Source organism: Morchella sextelata (genome assembly GCF_020137385.1).
Source record: "Morchella sextelata strain SCLS chromosome Unknown scls_25, whole genome shotgun sequence".
Classification (NCBI taxonomy): Eukaryota; Fungi; Ascomycota; class Pezizomycetes; order Pezizales; family Morchellaceae; genus Morchella; species Morchella sextelata.
This window is the reverse complement of record NW_025408640.1, coordinates 448,109-467,653: the sequence shown is the minus strand read 5'-3', so window position 1 is coordinate 467,653 and position 19,545 is coordinate 448,109. Positions and strand designations below refer to the sequence as shown.

General features: G+C 50.1%; 9 protein-coding genes across 9 annotated transcripts; 6 read left to right on the top strand and 3 right to left on the bottom strand.

Moving 5' to 3' along the window:
- Positions 1-1,772: 1,772 nt before the first annotated feature.
- On the top strand, positions 1,773-2,693 carry H6S33_008066 (uncharacterized protein; the record flags this gene model as incomplete). Its single annotated transcript, XM_044839411.1, has 1 exon — positions 1,773-2,693. The coding sequence occupies one exon, from the start codon at positions 1,773-1,775 to the stop codon at positions 2,691-2,693; it is 921 nt and encodes a 306-aa protein (XP_044688257.1).
- A 923-nt stretch (positions 2,694-3,616) lies between these two features.
- Positions 3,617-5,991, top strand: H6S33_008065 (uncharacterized protein; the record flags this gene model as incomplete). The annotated part of the gene is made up of 4 exons (XM_044839410.1): positions 3,617-3,997; positions 4,060-4,585; positions 5,380-5,436; positions 5,627-5,991. 4 exons carry the CDS (start codon positions 3,617-3,619, stop codon positions 5,989-5,991), a joined length of 1,329 nt encoding a protein of 442 aa, XP_044688256.1.
- Positions 5,992-6,928: 937 nt separating this feature from the next.
- Positions 6,929-8,077, top strand: H6S33_008064 (uncharacterized protein; the record flags this gene model as incomplete). Its single annotated transcript, XM_044839409.1, has 2 exons — positions 6,929-6,989; positions 7,080-8,077. The coding sequence occupies 2 exons, from the start codon at positions 6,929-6,931 to the stop codon at positions 8,075-8,077; spliced, it is 1,059 nt and encodes a 352-aa protein (XP_044688255.1).
- Positions 8,078-9,821: 1,744 nt separating this feature from the next.
- H6S33_008063 (uncharacterized protein) lies at positions 9,822-10,064 on the bottom strand (the record flags this gene model as incomplete). Its single annotated transcript, XM_044839408.1, has 1 exon — positions 9,822-10,064. One exon carries the CDS (start codon positions 10,062-10,064, stop codon positions 9,822-9,824), a length of 243 nt encoding a protein of 80 aa, XP_044688254.1.
- A 534-nt stretch (positions 10,065-10,598) lies between these two features.
- H6S33_008062 (uncharacterized protein) lies at positions 10,599-10,886 on the bottom strand (the record flags this gene model as incomplete). Its single annotated transcript, XM_044839407.1, has 1 exon — positions 10,599-10,886. The coding sequence occupies one exon, from the start codon at positions 10,884-10,886 to the stop codon at positions 10,599-10,601; it is 288 nt and encodes a 95-aa protein (XP_044688253.1).
- Positions 10,887-12,273: 1,387 nt separating this feature from the next.
- Positions 12,274-13,722, top strand: H6S33_008061 (uncharacterized protein; the record flags this gene model as incomplete). The annotated part of the gene is made up of 3 exons (XM_044839406.1): positions 12,274-12,484; positions 12,542-13,640; positions 13,701-13,722. 3 exons carry the CDS (start codon positions 12,274-12,276, stop codon positions 13,720-13,722), a joined length of 1,332 nt encoding a protein of 443 aa, XP_044688252.1.
- Positions 13,723-14,283: 561 nt separating this feature from the next.
- Positions 14,284-14,960, bottom strand: H6S33_008060 (uncharacterized protein; the record flags this gene model as incomplete). The annotated part of the gene is made up of 2 exons (XM_044839405.1): positions 14,284-14,630; positions 14,705-14,960. 2 exons carry the CDS (start codon positions 14,958-14,960, stop codon positions 14,284-14,286), a joined length of 603 nt encoding a protein of 200 aa, XP_044688251.1.
- An 830-nt stretch (positions 14,961-15,790) lies between these two features.
- H6S33_008059 (uncharacterized protein) lies at positions 15,791-16,027 on the top strand (the record flags this gene model as incomplete). Its single annotated transcript, XM_044839404.1, has 1 exon — positions 15,791-16,027. One exon carries the CDS (start codon positions 15,791-15,793, stop codon positions 16,025-16,027), a length of 237 nt encoding a protein of 78 aa, XP_044688250.1.
- A 2,699-nt stretch (positions 16,028-18,726) lies between these two features.
- H6S33_008058 (uncharacterized protein) lies at positions 18,727-19,041 on the top strand (the record flags this gene model as incomplete). Its single annotated transcript, XM_044839403.1, has 1 exon — positions 18,727-19,041. One exon carries the CDS (start codon positions 18,727-18,729, stop codon positions 19,039-19,041), a length of 315 nt encoding a protein of 104 aa, XP_044688249.1.
- Positions 19,042-19,545: the final 504 nt, after the last annotated feature.

Genomic DNA, 19,545 nt, shown 5'->3' with positions numbered 1-19,545 from the left:
TGTCAAACCACGAACTTGAGGTTGACGAAAGATTGTCAGTGAAACTCAGAACTCCGAATTATTGCTGGGTGACAAAAGTAACCGTGATTTTGCATTGCAACCAGATTTGTATGTGAATGCGTCTTGAAACAAGTATAACTCCATAACCATAATAGATACGAAATCAAGGATTGTATAGTTAGAAAGCCTTAGATTGATAGAACCTATCCCTTCGGTATGAATCTCGAGAACCGACTTTGGGAGTTGGTCGATTTGGGCAATTTCTGCTGGTTGCTAAGCAAAATCACGGTTACTTTTGTCACCCGGCAATGCTATAACATCTTGATATGAGGCAACACGTGCAGTCACTGGATACCATGACCAAACAGGGTCAGGTAAATAAGCAAGTTCTATTCCAACTGTTAGAATAAAAGCTCCCTGCCTGCTTGACAAAGATAGTGGGAGAAGGAAGGAGCTGAAGGGAAAGACAGGTAAAAGAAGAGAGGTCACGACTTAGTTACATCACTATCAATTTACAATTTTATCAAACTCTATCCAGCAATCCTACAACTGCACCCTCGTGTCATTTAACACCCGCAAGTCTTCAACCGAATACCTGTCACGTCCATATGGGTTGAGCTTATGCTTATGGGTGGGGCGCTATTTTCAAGTTAATACGATATAACAATTCCCTGGCCGATAGGGCGCCCAATTCGTATTTTCTGGTGGATAGGATGACTTACGGACCGGACAGAACAGCTACATAAAGAAATATGTCCTCCACTTACTGGGAGGTCAACTTTTAGGTATAGTCACGAGAGCTCAAGCTCAACCTCGAGCCCAACTTCAAGACTCGGGACTATGGGTCAAGCTTAGGCTCAGGCTCTCATTAAGCGACCTAAAAATAGTAATCTCAACATAGCTTTCATTCCTAAAGACGAATTCAGAGCATTGAACTTCGTGTATCGCCATAGCCATCCTAGGGGAGGACAACGCCTTGAATGGACTCATCTATGTGGTGAAATTACACCGATAACATCTTTCGTGATCCATTTATCAACAACCCTCTACCACTTGGTTGATCTGTACACGCACATCCGATTGACAGATTATCACTCGGTCCGATCTCCCCACCTGGGGACTAACACCCCCCACATCCGCGAACGAGGCGAACACAATTCAATACGAGAATATCCTTCGCCGGATATCAATGATGGACTAGGATTTATCAAACCCCTTGGCGTGGTGCAACCGGCGTCTGTAATTCGGGAGTAAACACGGAGTGATAGTCTATGACTAGGACCTAACGATTTCCAATCTGCCTACCGAGCTCATGAGAAAACCGGAAGAAGCTCGCAATTGCTTTGAAGGACATTTAAGGTGGAAGAAAGTTAATGCGAGCTAGAAACTGATCTTGTTGCGTCTTATGATCCTTGCCTTATTTTGCTCAATGTCAAATATCCGACACCACTGGGCTCGCGCCCATCCTATACTAACCGCAACGCAAATGAACACTACGCAGGCTACAATGCACGTCTACTAGTGTACATTTCACACTGCGGCCAAAATAGACGCCAAGCACAGATATGACCCAAGTCCAGCCCCCATATCTCCATACCCTCCACCACAACCATCTCCATCTCCATCCATCTCCGGCATCACACAATCTCATCTAGTACAGCTCTGCCTTCATCATCAATACATTTCTCCCCCTTACCTCTCATCAAAGCTCATCACCCCCGTGGTCCACAGGCGTCATTATCCATCCCCTTGACCTCCTCCTGTATCTCACAATGGCCCGCACCAGGCAACCACCCCGGCGGGGTACAGGATGCAGAAGCTGGACTCGATACGCCCCCATTGGCAGGTGTTTTGGCAGAGTGGCAGTGTCCGATCCACCCCCATCGGAACCCTCCATCCCCAGTGACGAGGAGGCCCTCGAAGATGATGAAGCCCTCGACGAAGCCTCCGCCAGTGAGCCTGCTGCCTCCGGAGATGAAAATGAAGATGAAAACGACAACGACAACGACAACGAGAGCGAGAACGAGTCTCCTGCTCCCGCTCCCAAGAGAGCTCGCAAAGCAGCTCCTCGTACTGCCGCTGCTTCCAAGGGCAAGGGAAAAGCACCCAAGAAAGAAGCTCCCAAGAAAAATGCCCCCAAGAAGGAAGCTCCCAAGAAAGGTATCAAGGGCAGTAAAACCTCCAGTCCGCCGAAGGGCATCAAGACCGAGCCCGCCCCGTCCGACGACGGGCAACTGGATCCCGACGCCCCAGCCCAGCACGCTTCTGCGGCCAACCCCAGCATTCCCAAACCGGGCATGGTGAACGCCGCGACCAACACCTCGACCCTGTCCCCTGCGGGCTTTACAGCGATCGTTATCGATGGGCACATCTTCGAGGTTCCGGCGGATCCGGTGGAGTGCTTCCATACGGTGCGGCAGCAGGTCATTGCGTCGTATCGTGCGGTTGTGGCAAGGAGCGGGACGGACAGGGACCTGGCTGTCGCGATGGGTACTGGGGCGGCGGAGGGAGGGGGCGGGGTTGGTGCTGCTGGGAAGAGGGCTGCTGAGGGCTGTGAGGGGGAAGAGGGACGGCCGGTAAAGAGATGGCGGGTTCAGGTTGGGGATGGGGGTAGTGGTGGGAATGCTGCTGAGGATGGGGACGGGGGTGGGTGTGGGCTTGGATCGGGGGTTTATTATCTCACGAAAGAGTAGCCTTGGGTGTTCTTAGTTAACAATGATTAGTTAGGCTCCGATTGAGGCTGTCTACTGTTCTATATGCGAATACTTAGCTAAATAATAGTCATAAACTATCATTCGATTGCGTGCTCGAATCCGTCTTAAATCAATACTACGCAGTAGAGGTATCTGATTACCCCAGCACCAGCATTGTCACCTGAGGGATGAATAACTTTAGTTAGAATAAGGCTATATTAACTGCCTCACACAGGTTGAGAAGTTTGTCCACCGGAGGAGTAGCATCACCGAGTGATACTTCATGACGCTCATCAATCCTCGAATAATTGTGCAGATATGTCAACGCTTCCGAAACCTACTGTCAGAGCGTTGTTTAACCATATATTCAAGCTTATTTAACGTATCAATCATACTCAAGGATCACAATACATGCAAGTAATACGAGGACCACTGCGGCCGGGAATGAGCCCGAGCTCGGAATACCTATATTTACCCACTCGCCAACTTTAGGCCGAGTCTGGGGCTCCTGGTACCGGTTTGTAGTCGCTTGTTCATGCCCGAGGCCCCTGGGGCGACTCCAGAGACCACCGGCCATTCTTTTCAACCGCTCGTGTACCAGTTCAAATCGCGCTCCGACAACCGTTGAGTGAAGCAGTTGATTTCAGTTTTACAATCTCATTCTTTGGCCAATTCACTTTCGGAGTTTGATTCGCCGGTTTTGCATGCCGTTCGAAGTCCCTGTATAAATAAGGACAACTCTCGTCTAGGTGTCACCCTAACCTTCAACATCGTTGGTGAAATGTTCGTCCTGGGTGGGCGTGCCAAGACTTGAGAACACAGCACACGCTACTACATCCCCTACTCTTCCTTCCTCTCTTCCTCTCCCCCATCATTTCCATTACCACACTCCACCTCCCCTACACTGCCTCATCATCACCACCATGGGTCCCATACGCAGCGCCCGCAGCTCCCGCCACGACTCAGACCTCATCGCCCCTGACCCGAAACACAAGTCCTCTCCCCCACCTCGCTCCTCCACCAAGACCGGCTCCCGCAAGGTGCAACGCACCACCCACCGAGGATCGGCAGTCGAAGCCCCCGCTATTCATGTGGACAAGGCGTCGAAAACCAACACCACCGCCGGATCGGCGTCGGAGAAACAGATACAGCCCACCACCACAACGCTCCTGATTGACCGCCACCCATTCACCACCCCGCACGACCCCGTCCAGGCATTCCATGCCACAAGGGCACAGACAATCGCCTTTCTGCGTGCCGTGTCAGGCGGGGCGGCGGAAGCGCAGATACGGGATTTATCTTTGGTGCCGCTCTGGCCCCCACGGCTGCAAAGCCGATCGCACGCGGTGGCCTGAGCATGACCCAGCCCGCGGCTCCTGATGGCAGCGGCAGTACCAGAGAGATTTCCATCGACAACCAGACCTTCACGATCCCCGCCGGCGCAGTGCCCGCCTTCCTTGCCACCCGTGAGATGACGATCGCGTCGTTTCGGCACGTTACAGAGGGGAGAGCAGGCGCGCGGGATATGGCCTTTGTGTTTGGCACCGCCGCTGAGACAACACCCGAGCACAGCTCTCAGAACGCTCTGACTCGAATTGACTCCCGTGCTGGTACGCTCACTAGTGCTGTGCCTTGTCGTCGAGCAGAAGATGATGCTACACCCGCTACTCCCACCACCGCCCCTACCGCCGCTACTACCCGCACCCTCCTCAAGCTGGATTCCGCAAGCTTGAACAGCCGCAACACCTTCCTTGGCAATTTTCACGACATCGAACACGCGCAGCGCGAGCTCGGCATGAACAAGTCGTGGTGCAGGGGGAAGTACATCGACGGGCTACTATCGCTCGGTTGGGGGTTTGCGGAGACGAGGGAGCTTGTGAGGATTGACAGGTGTAAGAGTTGCCTCTTGTTGTCGGAGCGGACGGGAGTGTATATGTCTTGTTGGGTGGTGGACGAGCCAGACATGTGGATCTGGATGCTGAAGAACCGGTGTGGGCTTTGCGTGCAGACGGGAGCAGTGTGTAGTCTAAATGTTGATCCGAACACATACTGTAAGTAGAGTACTATGAGAGTAATTGTGTAGATAGACTCACTCATACAAAACGTTACTAATCTACCCATCCTCTTCACGGTCGATGTATCCCTTATCGAATATATCCAACGCTCACTTCAATTTACCGACGTGTAGCCTTGCCCCCTGCCACAGCCATTCCTGCTAGAGCTGGGCATCAACCGAGCTTGCTACAGCGTTGAGCTTGATGCCTGTTTCTCACCAGCTTGATTTTAGCTTGTAAATTCTCGTCTAGCTATAGGCTCGATGGTTATAAATTATTAGTGATCATACCTACTGCACTGCTAAACGCTCGCAATACACGCCGGTGTGTGCCAAGCACAGCTGCCCCCGAGGTCACAGCAGAATGACCTCAGGGCTTTTTGCCGGACGGTACAACCTCTCCTCTTCCGTCGTTGTCGGCAGGATGGATTAATTCTCTCCAACCCAAAGAGGAGAAAGATCTAACAATTTTGAAAGATATATTATGGCGAGCATATTTCAAACCAGAGGTTTCCTTCCATGTAATGAGACGCCAGAAGCATTATTCTTGGACGAGCTCGGAATACCTACCCACCCGTCGATTTTAGGGAACCATGACTCCTAGTAGCGGTTTATAGTCGCTCATTCCAGCAGTTCCCATGCCTAAGCCCATGGTGCAGTTCCAGAGACCACCGGCCAGAGTTTCCAACGGTTCGTGTACCACTTCGAACCGGTTTCCTTCAAGCGTTTAGTCAAGCAGTTCAGTTTAATTTTGTCCCCATTGTTTACTCAGTTCGCTTTCGGGTTCTGATTAGCCAGTTTTTCACGCCGGTAGAACTCCCTGTATAAAACACCGACTCTCCTCTGAGTTTCACCCTAACCCTGAACCTCCTTGGTGTAGAGCTCATCCCGGTTGAGAGCGCCAAGACCCGAGAATGTTTCTTCAACTTAAAACGGTTCTTACTCGGTCAGTTCTTCCGTGACATCGCGCACGTGCGGCGCGAGCTGAATATGGGTGAATCATGGTGCAGAGGGAAGTATATCGAGGGGCTAATCTCACTCGGTGGAATATTTGCAGAGACGAGGGAGGTTGTCGGGGAGGTGAAGTGTAGCCGGTGCATTTTGTCGGCGGAGCGACATGGAGTGGATGTGGTGTGTAGGGTGCTGGTGGGAGAAGATCCGCGCGTCACGTTGACGAATCAGAGGTGTGGGTTCTGCGCGCAGAGGTCAATTCTGTGCAATGTGGAGGAGGATTTGGAGGATTAGAAGGGTCTTGTAATGGGGGATACGATGGGAGCAATGGTGTAGAAGAATTTGGAGGGTTATGATGGTCTTGTAATGGGTATAAGGTGTGGGAATTGGTGTAGATAGACTCACTACTGATCTGCAATGTGTTACTATTTCTCCCGTCCTCTTTGCTATCGATGTACCTCTCGTGAAATATATCCCCCGTTCACTTCAATTTACCAACTTGTAGCTTTGACCCATGCCACAGCGGTTCCAGTTAGAGCTAGGCATGAGTCATGACGAGAGCTTGCTCGTGCCTTGAGCTCGATGTCTGTTTCTCACCAGCTCGATTCTAAATTGGAAATTCTCATCTAGCTATAGGCTCGATGGTTATAAATTATCAGTAATCGGTTGATAATGGAAACAAGGAATATCAAAATTAAGGAAACTACCCAGAGTTCATCTGTAGAAATGAAAACTGTATCAAAATCACAATGTTTAGATGTAAAAATAGAACGGCGAGCCTGACTGGGTTCGAGCTCAACTCCTGAAATTGAATGGCTAGAATCATTATTTCAATAAGCCGAGTTCCCGGCCAGGACGGCTCGTGCACGGCGCTGGTCCCTGTCTCTGACGGTACACCTATCCTGCTAGTTGGAGGTCTAGTTCTGACAAACCACTGGCAATCTGAGACAAGGATCTACCCAGCCACAATCCCCCTCGAACTCAGCTTTCTCGTGTCGAGGGCTATGGTGTGGTTTTGTGACAAGCGATACGGGGACACAGACGATCACTCGGTGAGCGAGTGAGAAACTATGACTAAGGCCGAGCTCTTCTCTTGGTACGCCGAGTGAGAGTCCATGACGGACAACTTCAACACCCTGGCCTAGCGATCGCTATTTCACACTTGAGCCAACACCCTTCCCTTTTATCAGTCATCACAACCACGACCCCACGACACCCCCCCCCCCAAACGATGGCCCGTACTAGGCGCCGCCCTGTCTCTTCCGACACTCGTCTTCGCCCGTTCATCAGAAGTCCATAACCCGCGCTCTCACATCGTCCCGCTCAAGTCCAGCGACCAGCCTCCCCTGAGCCCGATGCTGACGACGTCACCACCTAGTCAGCACCATATGCATTCACAATCGCGGGCCACATCTTCAGCATCCCGAAGGACCCGCTCGAGGCGTTCCATTTCCTGCGTTCTCAGATAATCGCATCCTACGTTGCTATCTTTGAGGGGACGGCGGGGGCAAGGGATATGGTGTTCATCCTAGTCTCTCCAACCGGTCCACCGGCACCTCCTGCCCCGACTGGAGCACAGAGAATCTTCACCATCGACGGACACATCTTCAACATCGCAACTGACCCGATGGAAGCCTTCCTGGCTACCCGTAAGATGACACTTGCAGCATATCATAGGGTCGCATCTGTTGCGGCGGGAGGGTCTCGCCCAGCGGGGCCTGCTGGACAGAGGGATATGGCGTTTCTCTCTGGGACTGCAGCGCTGGGTGTAGAAGAAGACGCCCATCTGGTGGAGGAATGTAAACTACCAGAGGAGCAGGAATCTCCTCCTCCTGTGCGCAACACTGAATCCCCTCCTCCTACGGGCAACAGTGGCACTGAGGTGGATGAGGTGGATGACGAGGATGATGAGGACTACAGGCCCAGTTCTGGTGCTCGACGCCGTTCAGCGCCATCTACCACAGCTCCCAGGGTCACTACCTCTGGAACCCGCCGTTATTCAGTACACCACACTGTACCAGCGGCGACCACTGACTCGCCTCCCACTGCCACCACCTCTACCACCACCCCTCCCCCCCACGCCCACGCCCACGTCTACCCGCCAAATACCTTTCTTGGGGACTTTACTGACCTCGCCCACGCGCGCCGGGAGTTAGGTAAAAGAGTTGATTGGCACAAGGGGAAGTACGTTGACGGGCTTATATCGCTTGGCGGGAAGTTTGCGGTGACAAAGGAGGAGGTGGGGAAGAGCAGGTCCCAGGAGTGCAGAAACTCTAAAAAAGATGTGTGTAGGGTGCTCGTTGGGAACGATCCGTGGTTTAGTAGCGCTAGGTGCGGGCTCTGCTTGCACAGATTTGTTGGATGCCATAAGCCCGAGTAGTACTTCGATCATAGTCTGGTGAGGCTACCCCTGTAAGATATAAAAGCGATCAGCCCGCTGCTTCCGTTAGCGAGGACCATGCTAGACTTGAGAGGAATAAAATATACGCACCTACCGACACCTTCACTGGTTCTTTAGGAAGTATCTGAAATGTCTTATGTCCCATTTTCAAACGCTGTTTATCGCGTCGTTAGGGGGGATTTTGGCGGGTAAAGCATTTGGGGTAACTACTCACATGTTTTACCGACAGGAGGCCCTGATAGAAGCATTGGGAGAATAGCCCTTTCAGATACCACTATGAGATAATTAAAATCAAAATCTTCGATGCTTTCTTTTTCAATTCCTTTCAATCCATACATTCTGAACCCCGAGATGAAGAGTTTATAGCCTTTTCTACAACAGTGGCAACAGCTGAGTTGAACTAAATCGCGAGTTCTACGCCGGTCATAAAAGGGATGTCCAGGTAAAGTAAAGTGACTAAGTGAAACTGTCGCCTTTTTTCTTTGGGTTCCTTGGCCCTTCCCGTAGGTCGATGCCTTACCTGAATGATCCCATAACCGGTACCTGGCATCTCCTATCTATCGGTGGCGGCCCTGTAGGCAGCTTTAGATATCTGGGACAAGGATTTCCCTTCCCAGAGAGGTATAACTAAGCCGCCGGAAGCTTGAGCGGGGGTTTGAACAAAAGGCTGAAGCCAAACAGGTGATCGAGTTATAATGGACGACCAACTTTTTAACTCGCTATCTGCTCATACAATTCGTTATTTTAGAGGGAGATTTTTGTAGATAGTATTATTGGCTTAACAGATATTCTTACCACTTGCCATCACTTAGCTGCTGTGACGTGTTTTAAAACCTCATCCATTCGTTTGTCCCAAAACTGTTGGAGTGAATGAGGAACTCAATATATACTTTGGTCATATATGTATGTGTATGACGGGATCAGAGCTTAAAGTCAGTATTGAAACCAGCTCGAACGGTAGGATGATGATGCTCGGAAGACAATAAGACACAAACCAGGTGGTGAGGACACAGTACTCATCGTGATCTCTCCTTTGATCCATCGGGAATTTGCCCTCGCATTACTAGTACTTGCGACCGCCTAAGTCAAGTCACCTGCGTCAAGAGGTCCGGCCACTATCCAGATATTTCCTGCGTAAAGAGCTCAGGAAGCAGCACATACTGGACGTCGAGTTGCCTCGTTGGCATATAATGGTCCCGCTAGATACTGGAGTAAGATAGTAGAGGATAAAGTGTGAGAGAAGAAAAACGCAAGCACTACATGCGCATTCTATACGTACTTACTTCAAGTCACAGAAAACTGATCTCAAAGCCGTAGAAGTGTTAATATAAACCCTAACCCTAACTTTCTGAGGATAACACCTGTCCCCATTCTGAACTTGCACTATATACAGGTATCTAGGTGGTAGTATCTAATTTATGCGGGTTTTCCGGGACTTGACCAGAGAAGAGCCAGGGTTCAGATGTGAGTCTGAATTAAGGAGTCCGGAACTGGAGAATACAACAGGTGCAGATAAAAGTAGAGATTTATTGAGCCATAAAACTAACAGCTAGACAGAATCCAGTACACTTTCCATCCCAAAATCACCTCCGAATCCCCCGAGATATCGAGATCTGGCCACGATGTTAGCAGTCAAGTGGCAAGGGGCTAGCAGACCGGCGGTTACCTTCACCGCATCCAGTGCGCCCTCCGAGGCTGCTTCCTTCTCTCCTCATCCCATCCCCTAATGCCAGCACGGATCCCTCCCCGCCTTCGGCCCCTCAATGATGACATTCTTCAACTTATTCTTCCTGCCCCTCTTCCACCAGAATATCTTCGAGTCCTCCTTGAATAGCGTAATGTTCGGCCGCCTATCCCACGCCCAATTCGCCATGAAGAGGAAAATATCAATGTTATACAAATCGCAGATAGGGCAGTAGTCACCGGTGGCGAGGAAGTGCGTGGTGCACTGGACGTGGGCGGACATGGTTGGGGAGCTTTGGTTCTAGGTTTGTATGGTGATGGAGGTTGATGTGCAGACTGAGAGGTGTGGTGGGGGCTGGAAGAGGGGGTTAGGATGGACGGTATATAAGCGTTTGCACGGTTGCTAACTAACTCGTTATTTGCGCAGGTGCCCTGGCCCTAAGGCTGCCAAAATAACTTCTGCAATTCCGTATCTGAGAAGGCTTGGTCTCCCCCGGAGATCATGTTATATGGTTCCAGGCTTGATAGTTCCAGATTCTCACAGGACAGCTTGATTGAAATTCGCAATATGCGAATGCATGAGATACGAGGATATAATAGGAATATTCACAGCACAGATACAGAAAAGAACGACCGGAATGAACAAATGGAATTTATTAAAGTGAGCGTATTGTTGTTGAATGTGCGGAACGATCATCCAAAGACAACCTCCCCCCCCCCCCTTTTCTCCAAGAACTCATCGCTGACGATCCTCTTTCCCGCATCCCCCTCCGTTCCCCTTCAAAACCAAAACCACCACCCTTCCGCCACCCCTGTTCTAACCCCAATGCCACGCCGGATCCGTCCCCTTCGGCACGTGGACCTTCCCATTCTTAGGCTTCCCCTTCCTCAACCGCTTCCACCAGGGTGTCTTGTAGTCCCACCGGTCGACATCATCATCCCAGAGCTTGATATTATGTTTTGACTCTGCGCCGATGACGGGGGGGCTGTTGGACCACATCCAGCGACCGAACCAGATGACGATCTCGACGGAGGTGAGGTCGCAGACGGGGCAGTACTCGCCGGTGGCGAGGAAGTGGGTGGTGCATTCGGTGCGGGCGGACATGTTTGTGGTAGTGAGTGGGGGGTGGATTGTGTGATAATAAGAGCCGGAATGCGGGGTATGAGTGTAGTGAGCGTTGTGAGCGTGGTGAATGTAGTGAGCGTGGTGACCCTTGAACGTGCTGAGCGTAGTGAGCGTGGTGTGCTTCGTGAGGTTGCTGAGGATAGTGAAGGGTGAGGTTGAGGTTATGGATTACGAATGCCGCGGATTGTGGTGGATAAGGTGAAGAACTCTCGATACTATACTAGATTGTTCCGTAAACGAGAGCAATCCCACCCCACAACTCTCCAATTAAGAACCCCAATAGAAACAAAGTCATACCTCCATACTACATACTATCTCTACACCGACACGCCGGGTTCTTTTTCTGAATACCTTTTGCGTAGGCCATTTTCTCCATCGATCATGCACCAGTATTAATGCACACCCAAAATCACCACACCATCTACCGCCGTAGCCCAGTGGCTATGGTGTCGCCCAGAGGGGCCGAGGTCATTCATTCGAACCACCTCCCAGGCTTGGTTGAAAGTCTGTGTGACTGGGTAAAAAGGGGTAAGAGCTAGTCTCCTCCTTTTGCTATTTTTTGGGTCAGTGTATTTTCTGTTTTTTTTTATTGTTCAGTTACTTTATATATGCATTCTGTAGCCCTTCCAGGAGGTCCTTCTATTTGTGATTTTGTGTTCAGTTGGAACGTTGGCTCCTCCGCATCATGCGATATCACTCGGGAAAGCACTGGAACGGACTCGCAATGTTGGGAGCCTAGGGGCCCGAGATATAACAAAGCGAGCCCGCCGCGAGTTATCCCAAATCAATCAAAATCATGCTAGCTATTGCACCAGAACTATCCCGAGTATAATTATCGGGAACACCCAATTATCGATCTCGGACATGCTCATGAAGCTAGTCTTTTCGTATGTCCGAGGATCGATAGGTTCTGACCGAACGGTTTTTTAACCTGCAGGAAAGAAAAAAAATGTGTATTGCATTTTGGTTTAACCCTGATGTGTATGCTCTTATTCCTCCCCCGCCGTTATGATCGGGCCATAATTCTTACCTCTATAGCTACCTCTACCGTGAGATATATCGATAATTTCCAGCTGCCAGAAGCTCCTACGTCCGAACTTAATATTAAAATATATATTCCTCTTCCCCCAACACTTCCTATATTCCAACTTCATCTCACCACACACAGCCCACTCCCCTCCAAGTCGGCTCATCTCAAACCAAACCCAATCTACCACACTCCAGCCAAGACCACAAAGTTCCCCACACCACTTCCAACCTTCCGCCCTTCACCCAACTTCTCCCGAACACCAACACCAACACCAAAACTAAGAAGAGCAACCAACAACCACATATATCTCGACATCCCCCACCACCAACACCCACAATGCCACGCGCATGCCCCGTCACGCGCGCCTCCAAGCGCCTTGTGAAGGCCCGCGCCCCCACCCAAGACAGGCCTATCAGCTCTTCTTCCTCCGCTTCCCAGCTGCGCACCACCGCTGCAGCAGCACTCGAGGCAAACTCGCAGTTAGGATCGTCTTCCTCTGCAGGACGTCAAGTCCAATCTTCTTCCTCCACCCACCGCAATGGTCCAGGTATTCCCCATCCATCCCTACTCGAATACCAACTATACTAACCCCCGCTCTCCACAGACTCGGCCGCCTATGAGGCACCACTGTACAACCTGCACTCCCCGGCCACAGGCTGCCCCTACTGCCCCTTCACCACCACTCAGTCCTCCGTCGAATTCGAAGGCTTCAACATCATCATCCATCCGTGCCCGTGCGGTCAAGACCACGCCCACGCCACAACGGTTCTGGCGCACCACCTCTCCTTCTGCTCTGGCAAAGCCGACATCGACAATGAGCTCAGCGACACGTCCTCTTATATCGCCGCGCCGCCACCAGCGCAGACCATCCAAGAAGACGCCATCAGCTGGGGCCAGTTCGAGAACATCCAGGCCATGTTGAACCGCCCCACCGCCAACCCAACCCGGTCACCCTCACCACCCCCGCGACGCTGGCGCCAGCTTGCCCCGCATCCCCCGTGCTCCCCACCTGCGCCAGTTGCAGGAGACCTACAACCCTCCTCCGACGGCCCCGACTGCGACACCCACGCCGAGCAGCAGCGCGCATCGCCGCACGTCTGCATCACCTGCACCCAACCATTCACAACACGGGTCCATGTCTTCAAGAACGGACGTATCCACACACCGTTCATGCTGTACAGCTGCGGGTGCGGCGAGCGCTTCAGCCGCGAGTATCCGAACATGAGGGTGCGTGTCGATATCAAGCAGGAGGAGCACCAGGCACTCGAGACGGACATCGAGGCTGCCCGTGAGCGCGTCAGGAAGGAGTTTGGTAGTGTCGTCGCGGCGGCGGTGAGGCGGCGGGTTAGGTCGCGGCCGGGGGCATGGGTGCTTGCCAAGGGTGTGGAGGAGGGGGAGGAGGGGGAGGGAGACAAGGAGAAGGGGAAGGTGGCCTATTTGTCGAGGTCTGGGATGAGTAAGAAGTGGAATAAGTACGCGTATGGACTGAATGTACGGCGCAAGATGAGTGAGCTCGCCTGTGAGGTTTGTGGGGAGGAGTTTGCGGATGTGGACAAAGTGGCGATGCATCGGAGGGGGCATCAGGTGGAGGAGAGCGAGATGGAGAGGAGGAGTAAGACGTGCGATTGTGGGAGTGTCTTTAGAACAAAGGAAGACCTGGAGGCGCATGGTTCGCAGTGTCGTCTCGTGAGGAAGGATAAGAGGTGAGTATTGAGACTGTTCCAGCATTTGATGGAAAGATTGTGTTGACGGTGATGATGCAGGGGAAACATCGAGAAGAAGTAGACAGCTGTGCAAGACTCAGCATACGTGGCACAAGTAAGGCCATTTGTCATCGGCAGAAGTGGTCGTGAGTTCTGTGGAAGTCGCCTCTCCTCAGCTCTCCTCACATATTGCTCTCGATAATACTCCTGTCTTTTCATTGTGTAAATCGTCCTTCTTCCATTAGCCTAGTCACTTCCCGAAGATAAACTCTTTACATTTACGATCCTCGTTTTACTATTATATTTCTTATGGGTTCTGTTCTGCTCTATCAACCAGTTTTTCTTTTTTTCTTTTTTGTTTAATTTCTATCAACCAGTTCTTTATAAACGTAATCCGTGTTCAGATATCTTCTTAATTTCTTCACCAGAGCATCTCCATATCTACAGAGCTAGTTCCTATCTTACTTTATTTCTATTATTACTCCAGCCTCCCATTATTCCGCCCCAAAATACCCCTTCTACCATCATCCCTACCAGAGACCACTCCAACTCCTAACCAACTGGAACACGAATACCCAGAGAATATAGCTCCAAGGCCTCATCCCAGCCCTTCAGGCCCGTGCTTCCCTGCCCGGCAGCGACGCTACAACCGACTCCTTTTGGATGTTTCCCACACCTTCCCCAACCCCCACCGCCCCGGCGCAACCCACAAAACCACCTCCCTAGACGCCACCCCGCACCCCATCCTCACCCTATCGGCATACAGATAACGCTCCAACATCCCAGGACATACCTCCGCATGATGCGCAACTACTCTCATAAATTTGCTATGGCTCATTCCGCAGGAGCAGTCATACAGCACCATATCCTCACCTCTACCGTGGCCAAACGTCTTGGTGTACCCTGTGACGGCGTAGGCGCACACTGAGCATGTGTAGATTCGATTGCGTGGTGTTGGCAGGGGTACTGTGGGGCCTGGTTCCGGGATGTCTGGGTGGGGTGTTGGCGGGTTATTAGTATTAGTTCACCGAGGGAAAAGAGGTGGAGAAGGGGGGAGTTGTTACAGTCGGCTATTTCAAGGCGACGTAGAGAGGACCTGGACTTGACAATGTCGGGATGAAGTACGCTGCCGTCCAGAATGTCCGCGTATTGATCCTTGCTGAGGACTGTGATTTGGTATTTGAGATGCGGGAAGGGGTGGGTGGGCATAGGTAGGAGGTTCCGCACCGGTGAGGGGGGTGATGGGGGCGGGGTAGGTGAGGGAAGTGAGGGAGATGAGGGAAGTGAGGGCGAAGAGTGGGGTGGCGGCGTCTCTGACATGATTTTATTCGAAAAGATTTTTTAGTCTTGCTTTACCTATAATCAGTTTGGTTTATTTAGTTATAGTCGTGGAATAAGCCGTATCGGAATATAAAAGTGTCAAACATACAGTTCTAAATGGCCTTTGTTTCGGTCAACTCGTACTTTAGTGGTGTTGGTTATTTCGTTAAGAAACTTCCCGGGGCGTGGTTCCGGTGTTATTAGGTGTGTATAGTAGGTGCGTCTTAGAGTGTACCTCGTCCACACGCAACATTTTCTGGTGGACAAATTATACGTTAAGCTTAACGTGTAACTCGTTCCAATTCAGTCCACCCAACTACGAATTGGGGTGAATGACTGAGGGGCGAATGACGGAGAAGCAACATCCGGAAGTTTCAACCTGTGAGCACACATCACGAATACTCCGATATAGGTTTTATTTATTTGAAACTTTTGATTTGCCCCCTAGAGGCTTCACAGAACCTCTCTAGCTTAGACCTGACGGTAGCTGTTCTGATTTTGCTATAATCTTGCGGGGTGGCGGGAGAAGGGTACCGAGTGATATCACATGTCTCGGCCTCCAGCAAAGAAAGAAAGGGAAAGGTACCGCGCGTTCGTCCCAAGGAGTTAAGGCGGGAAGACTAATAGGATTTTTTGGTCTCTTAGTATTCTAATTCGATCTAGCCCTAGAGCAGAAATGTGCTCACGGTCCTGCTGTTCAGGATCAACGGGAGGGGGATGTTTTACCACCAACAGCAACCTAAACCTCCAAACACACCATTAGAACCCACATCCAACACCCCACTCCCCACACTCTCACAACCTGCTCACCCACAACCCCGATCACAACCATGTCCCCCTACACTCAATACACCACACACTTCCTCACAGCCAGTAAAACCTGCCCAGTCTGTGAGATGCAAAACGTTGACACTCTCCTCTTCCTGGTGATGTGGGGGTGGAATATAGAGGCGCGGACTAGACTCTTCGCGCAGAGGAGGCCACCCTGGTGGAAGAGGGACAGGAGGAACAAATTGAAGATTGTCACCATTGCGCCGAAGGGGGGGAAGGATCCGTTTTGGCATTAAGAGGGAAAGCGCTCTCGAACTGCACGCTGGGTGAAGTGAAGGTAACTGCCGCTATGCGAATCGTCATTTGAAGCTGCTGACGTTCGATGAAGATCTTGATACCACGGGGAGGATGGTGGTGGGAAGAGAAACAGCACTGGATTCTGTCCGATTCTTGTTATTCAATAAATCTCTACTTTGATTGACACAATTAATAGATGCGCCCACTATCTATGTTGCTTGTGTAAAGGTCTTGTAGCCACGGTTTGATACGTGAACGATGTACTATAGTCGATACCTGTATGAAATGAAAATAGAGTCAGGATTTGTCACTATCCGGAGATACACCCTTGAGATACATACCCCTTATCCCTTATGCTGTTAAAGCTACGAACTTTGCCAAGTATCATGTCTCAATTCTGTGGCTTTCGTGCGAGGCTCGCCTGATGTTACGATGTCTCATGTTGGCAGCATGTAAGTAACAGCTTAAGGGATACCGTCTGGTCAAAGTAAGATCGGCGTCATTTAAGACTTTGAAGATGCGTACTCGCAGCAGGTAACAAGTACCCGAAAATGCACGTCCTAATCTGCAATTTCCATTGGATTAGAAGTCAAAAATAGACCAAAAACCTGTAGCTGCATATTCGGGTACTTCATGCCTGTCGCGAGTAGTAGAGGAAATAGGCTAGGGAGCAGAGGTCGAACCCCTCAATCAACTTATAGGCCACGAAACCAACACCTAATCACAGCGACGTGACCACGTACGGTTGGACACATATACCAATAAAATGTGATATTTAAGACAAATAACCGAATCCGGGAATTTCAACGTCTGGTGTAACATCTAACTATGCGGTTTACCGCGGTAGGCAGAATTAACGACCCCTTACCGATGATATCATCGCGCATGCATGGAGGTTCTTCAGATTATTCATCTCGTATCATAATATTGCTTTCCCCAATATATCGTTTGGTCTCCTATCATATTATTAGCTCCATCAGTTTTCTGCCTTGAGTGTGCCTCCCCATCCCCTAAAAAGCAAGCAATCAATGATGGCTGCATATGTGCGATTGATAAGCTAAACTAAAGAAGAAAAAGAAGGAGCAACCAATGATCCTTGCTGTCTGTGCGTCTGGAAGAGACCAACTGCATGGGTCGAATTCACCCCGGGAACCACACCTGACTACATGTATTGACACGTGCACTTTATTGCACTTTGCGAGATCGTACCAATCATCATTTTATGCGCTTTAAACGGCCGTATGCATGCGATCGCGTCTATGCTAACTATCAGAGCATTTTAGTCCATCCCTGTAATCCGTTATTCAGCCAGATTTCTTCCACGTAAAACGGTATGGCGCACGTGGCTTCTGCAGCAGAAATATGACCTAATTTTGGTAGAAATATGGGGACTAAAATCCACTATCACGAACCCTGGAAAATGTCGTATGACTTACTGTGCTAGTGCTAACTATATTCTGGTGGGGTCCGAGATGATCCAGCAGATGCAGGAGGACCATTGACTCAGAGTTAACTAGAGTACATTTATTCATAATGAAATCTAGTAAAGAAATACCTTTGGCCCCCACGAAAAAGGAAAGCATTTTTTTGCCAGACTAAGGGACATGATACACACTGCACCTATCTCTTCTGGATATTGCTAGAACAGGGTTCCGGGAGAACAAAAAGCTGACTCATCAGTCCGATGTTCCCTTGAATGAATACTTTCATTGTTTTATTTCTTTTTTGTTACCTACTTTTCTTGTGGCTTGCACAACCTCATCCCCTAGAACACTATCTGATTCACTATAAACAGATTTCCATAGATTGCCATAGAGTGCCATAGGGTGCAGTCTTTACACTCATTTTATTTTCGTTTTTATAAATAGAAGGCCATGTACAATAGTAAAATATATCAGGGACTTTTCACTACTATAATAGACGTGACATTGACTAGGAAACCCCAATTGACAGATGTGAGATAGATGTGGAAAGGGTAAATATAAATGACTATATCACTTTACAACGCCATTTTCTTTATCCAGTACCAATCTACATATACATGTCACATCTGAAGCAGTTATGACTTAGATATCAACTCTGGGAAATCCTTAAAATCTGGCTGCCATTAAGTACTTCGAATACTCAAAGGTTGTCTAAGCTCAAGAAGGCCTATTGGTGTCTTTCCCTACCCATACGGTTCCCAGAATGCTATACAAAGTATTTCACTGTTGGGTGGTTATTAATCTTAGTTTGGTAAGTCTATCATTACCAACCGACTGGCTGACTGAGACAGATGCATATATTAATACGCCATCCCTGCCCTATAATGCTCGCTGCATATTCCATGCCGTACCCGATTTCCCAGAACCCTATCCATACCCACTACGTGTCAAAATCGATCATGTTGGCCCCCTACTAATAATGCACTGCATCATGCACATCACCACACCATCCCACATCAGCAAAAACGCGGGGGTCCGTGAATGGCTTGGCTAGGGCTTCGGCCCCTCTTCATCCGGTCCGCTCAGACACCCTGGCAGGGGATACGTTGTTAGGCTTGGCTGTTATGTATAAATAGACCCCATCCCATCCAAATACCTCAGTAACTGCAAACTTCACAAGATATCACTCAGTTAATCTTCACAAGATATCACTCTGTCAATCCAGTTCAATCCTCACAACCAGTCCCCTGCCCAAGCTCCCATATAACCCTGCAATGGATACAGCCCTCAGCGCCCTGCACTTTTACCAACCCCTCCTCGACCGCGCAGCCCCCACCTTCACACTCACCGAGCAGCTGCGCGTGCTGCGCCAGAGCCTCACCGTCTACGAGTCCGTCCTTAGGGGTATCCAGCGGCGGCTACGTACTGTAGCCAAGAACAACTCTATGGAGCGGAAGGAGCTGAGGGAGAAGGGCGAATGGTATGCCCGCACGTATCGAGCGCTAAAAGAAAATGAGAGGGATATAGTCAAGGCAATGGTGGGTGGCCCAGGGAATAGAGGGGTGGAGGAGGGTGGGGTGGGGAGGTAGACACTAGTGTATTGGGAGTGGCGAAATAAGGCGTGGTGGAAGGAAGTGTGGTGGGAGCAAGCGTGGCGGGAGAAAAGGTGGTGGGAGAGATCGTGTGGGAGAACGAGTGGTGGGGGAAAGAGTGGTCAGTGCGGGGATCTGTGGTCGTGAATCCTGATATCCTCATATCCTAATATTTATTCTTTAAGTAACAGCTCTCCTACCTATTCCCTTTAAATAATTATCCGTACAGCCTGTCATTATTACCTGCGATTGATAGCACATTATCGCTGGTTTTAAATCAGAAAACCCTATCTCCTATAATATAAAAATTCAGAACGAAAAATGATTTCGCAAATGACGGGTGCTGATTGCTGCACCGGTTGTCTCGAACCAGACTTGGGTCACGTGCATAATTTCGGCGTTGCGAAGTGCCCAACGGCTTTGTTGTTGCTGATTTATCCAACGCCAAAGCAAAGGGCCTGGTTCGAGACAACTGCACTGGGACAACCACTACATGTAGTT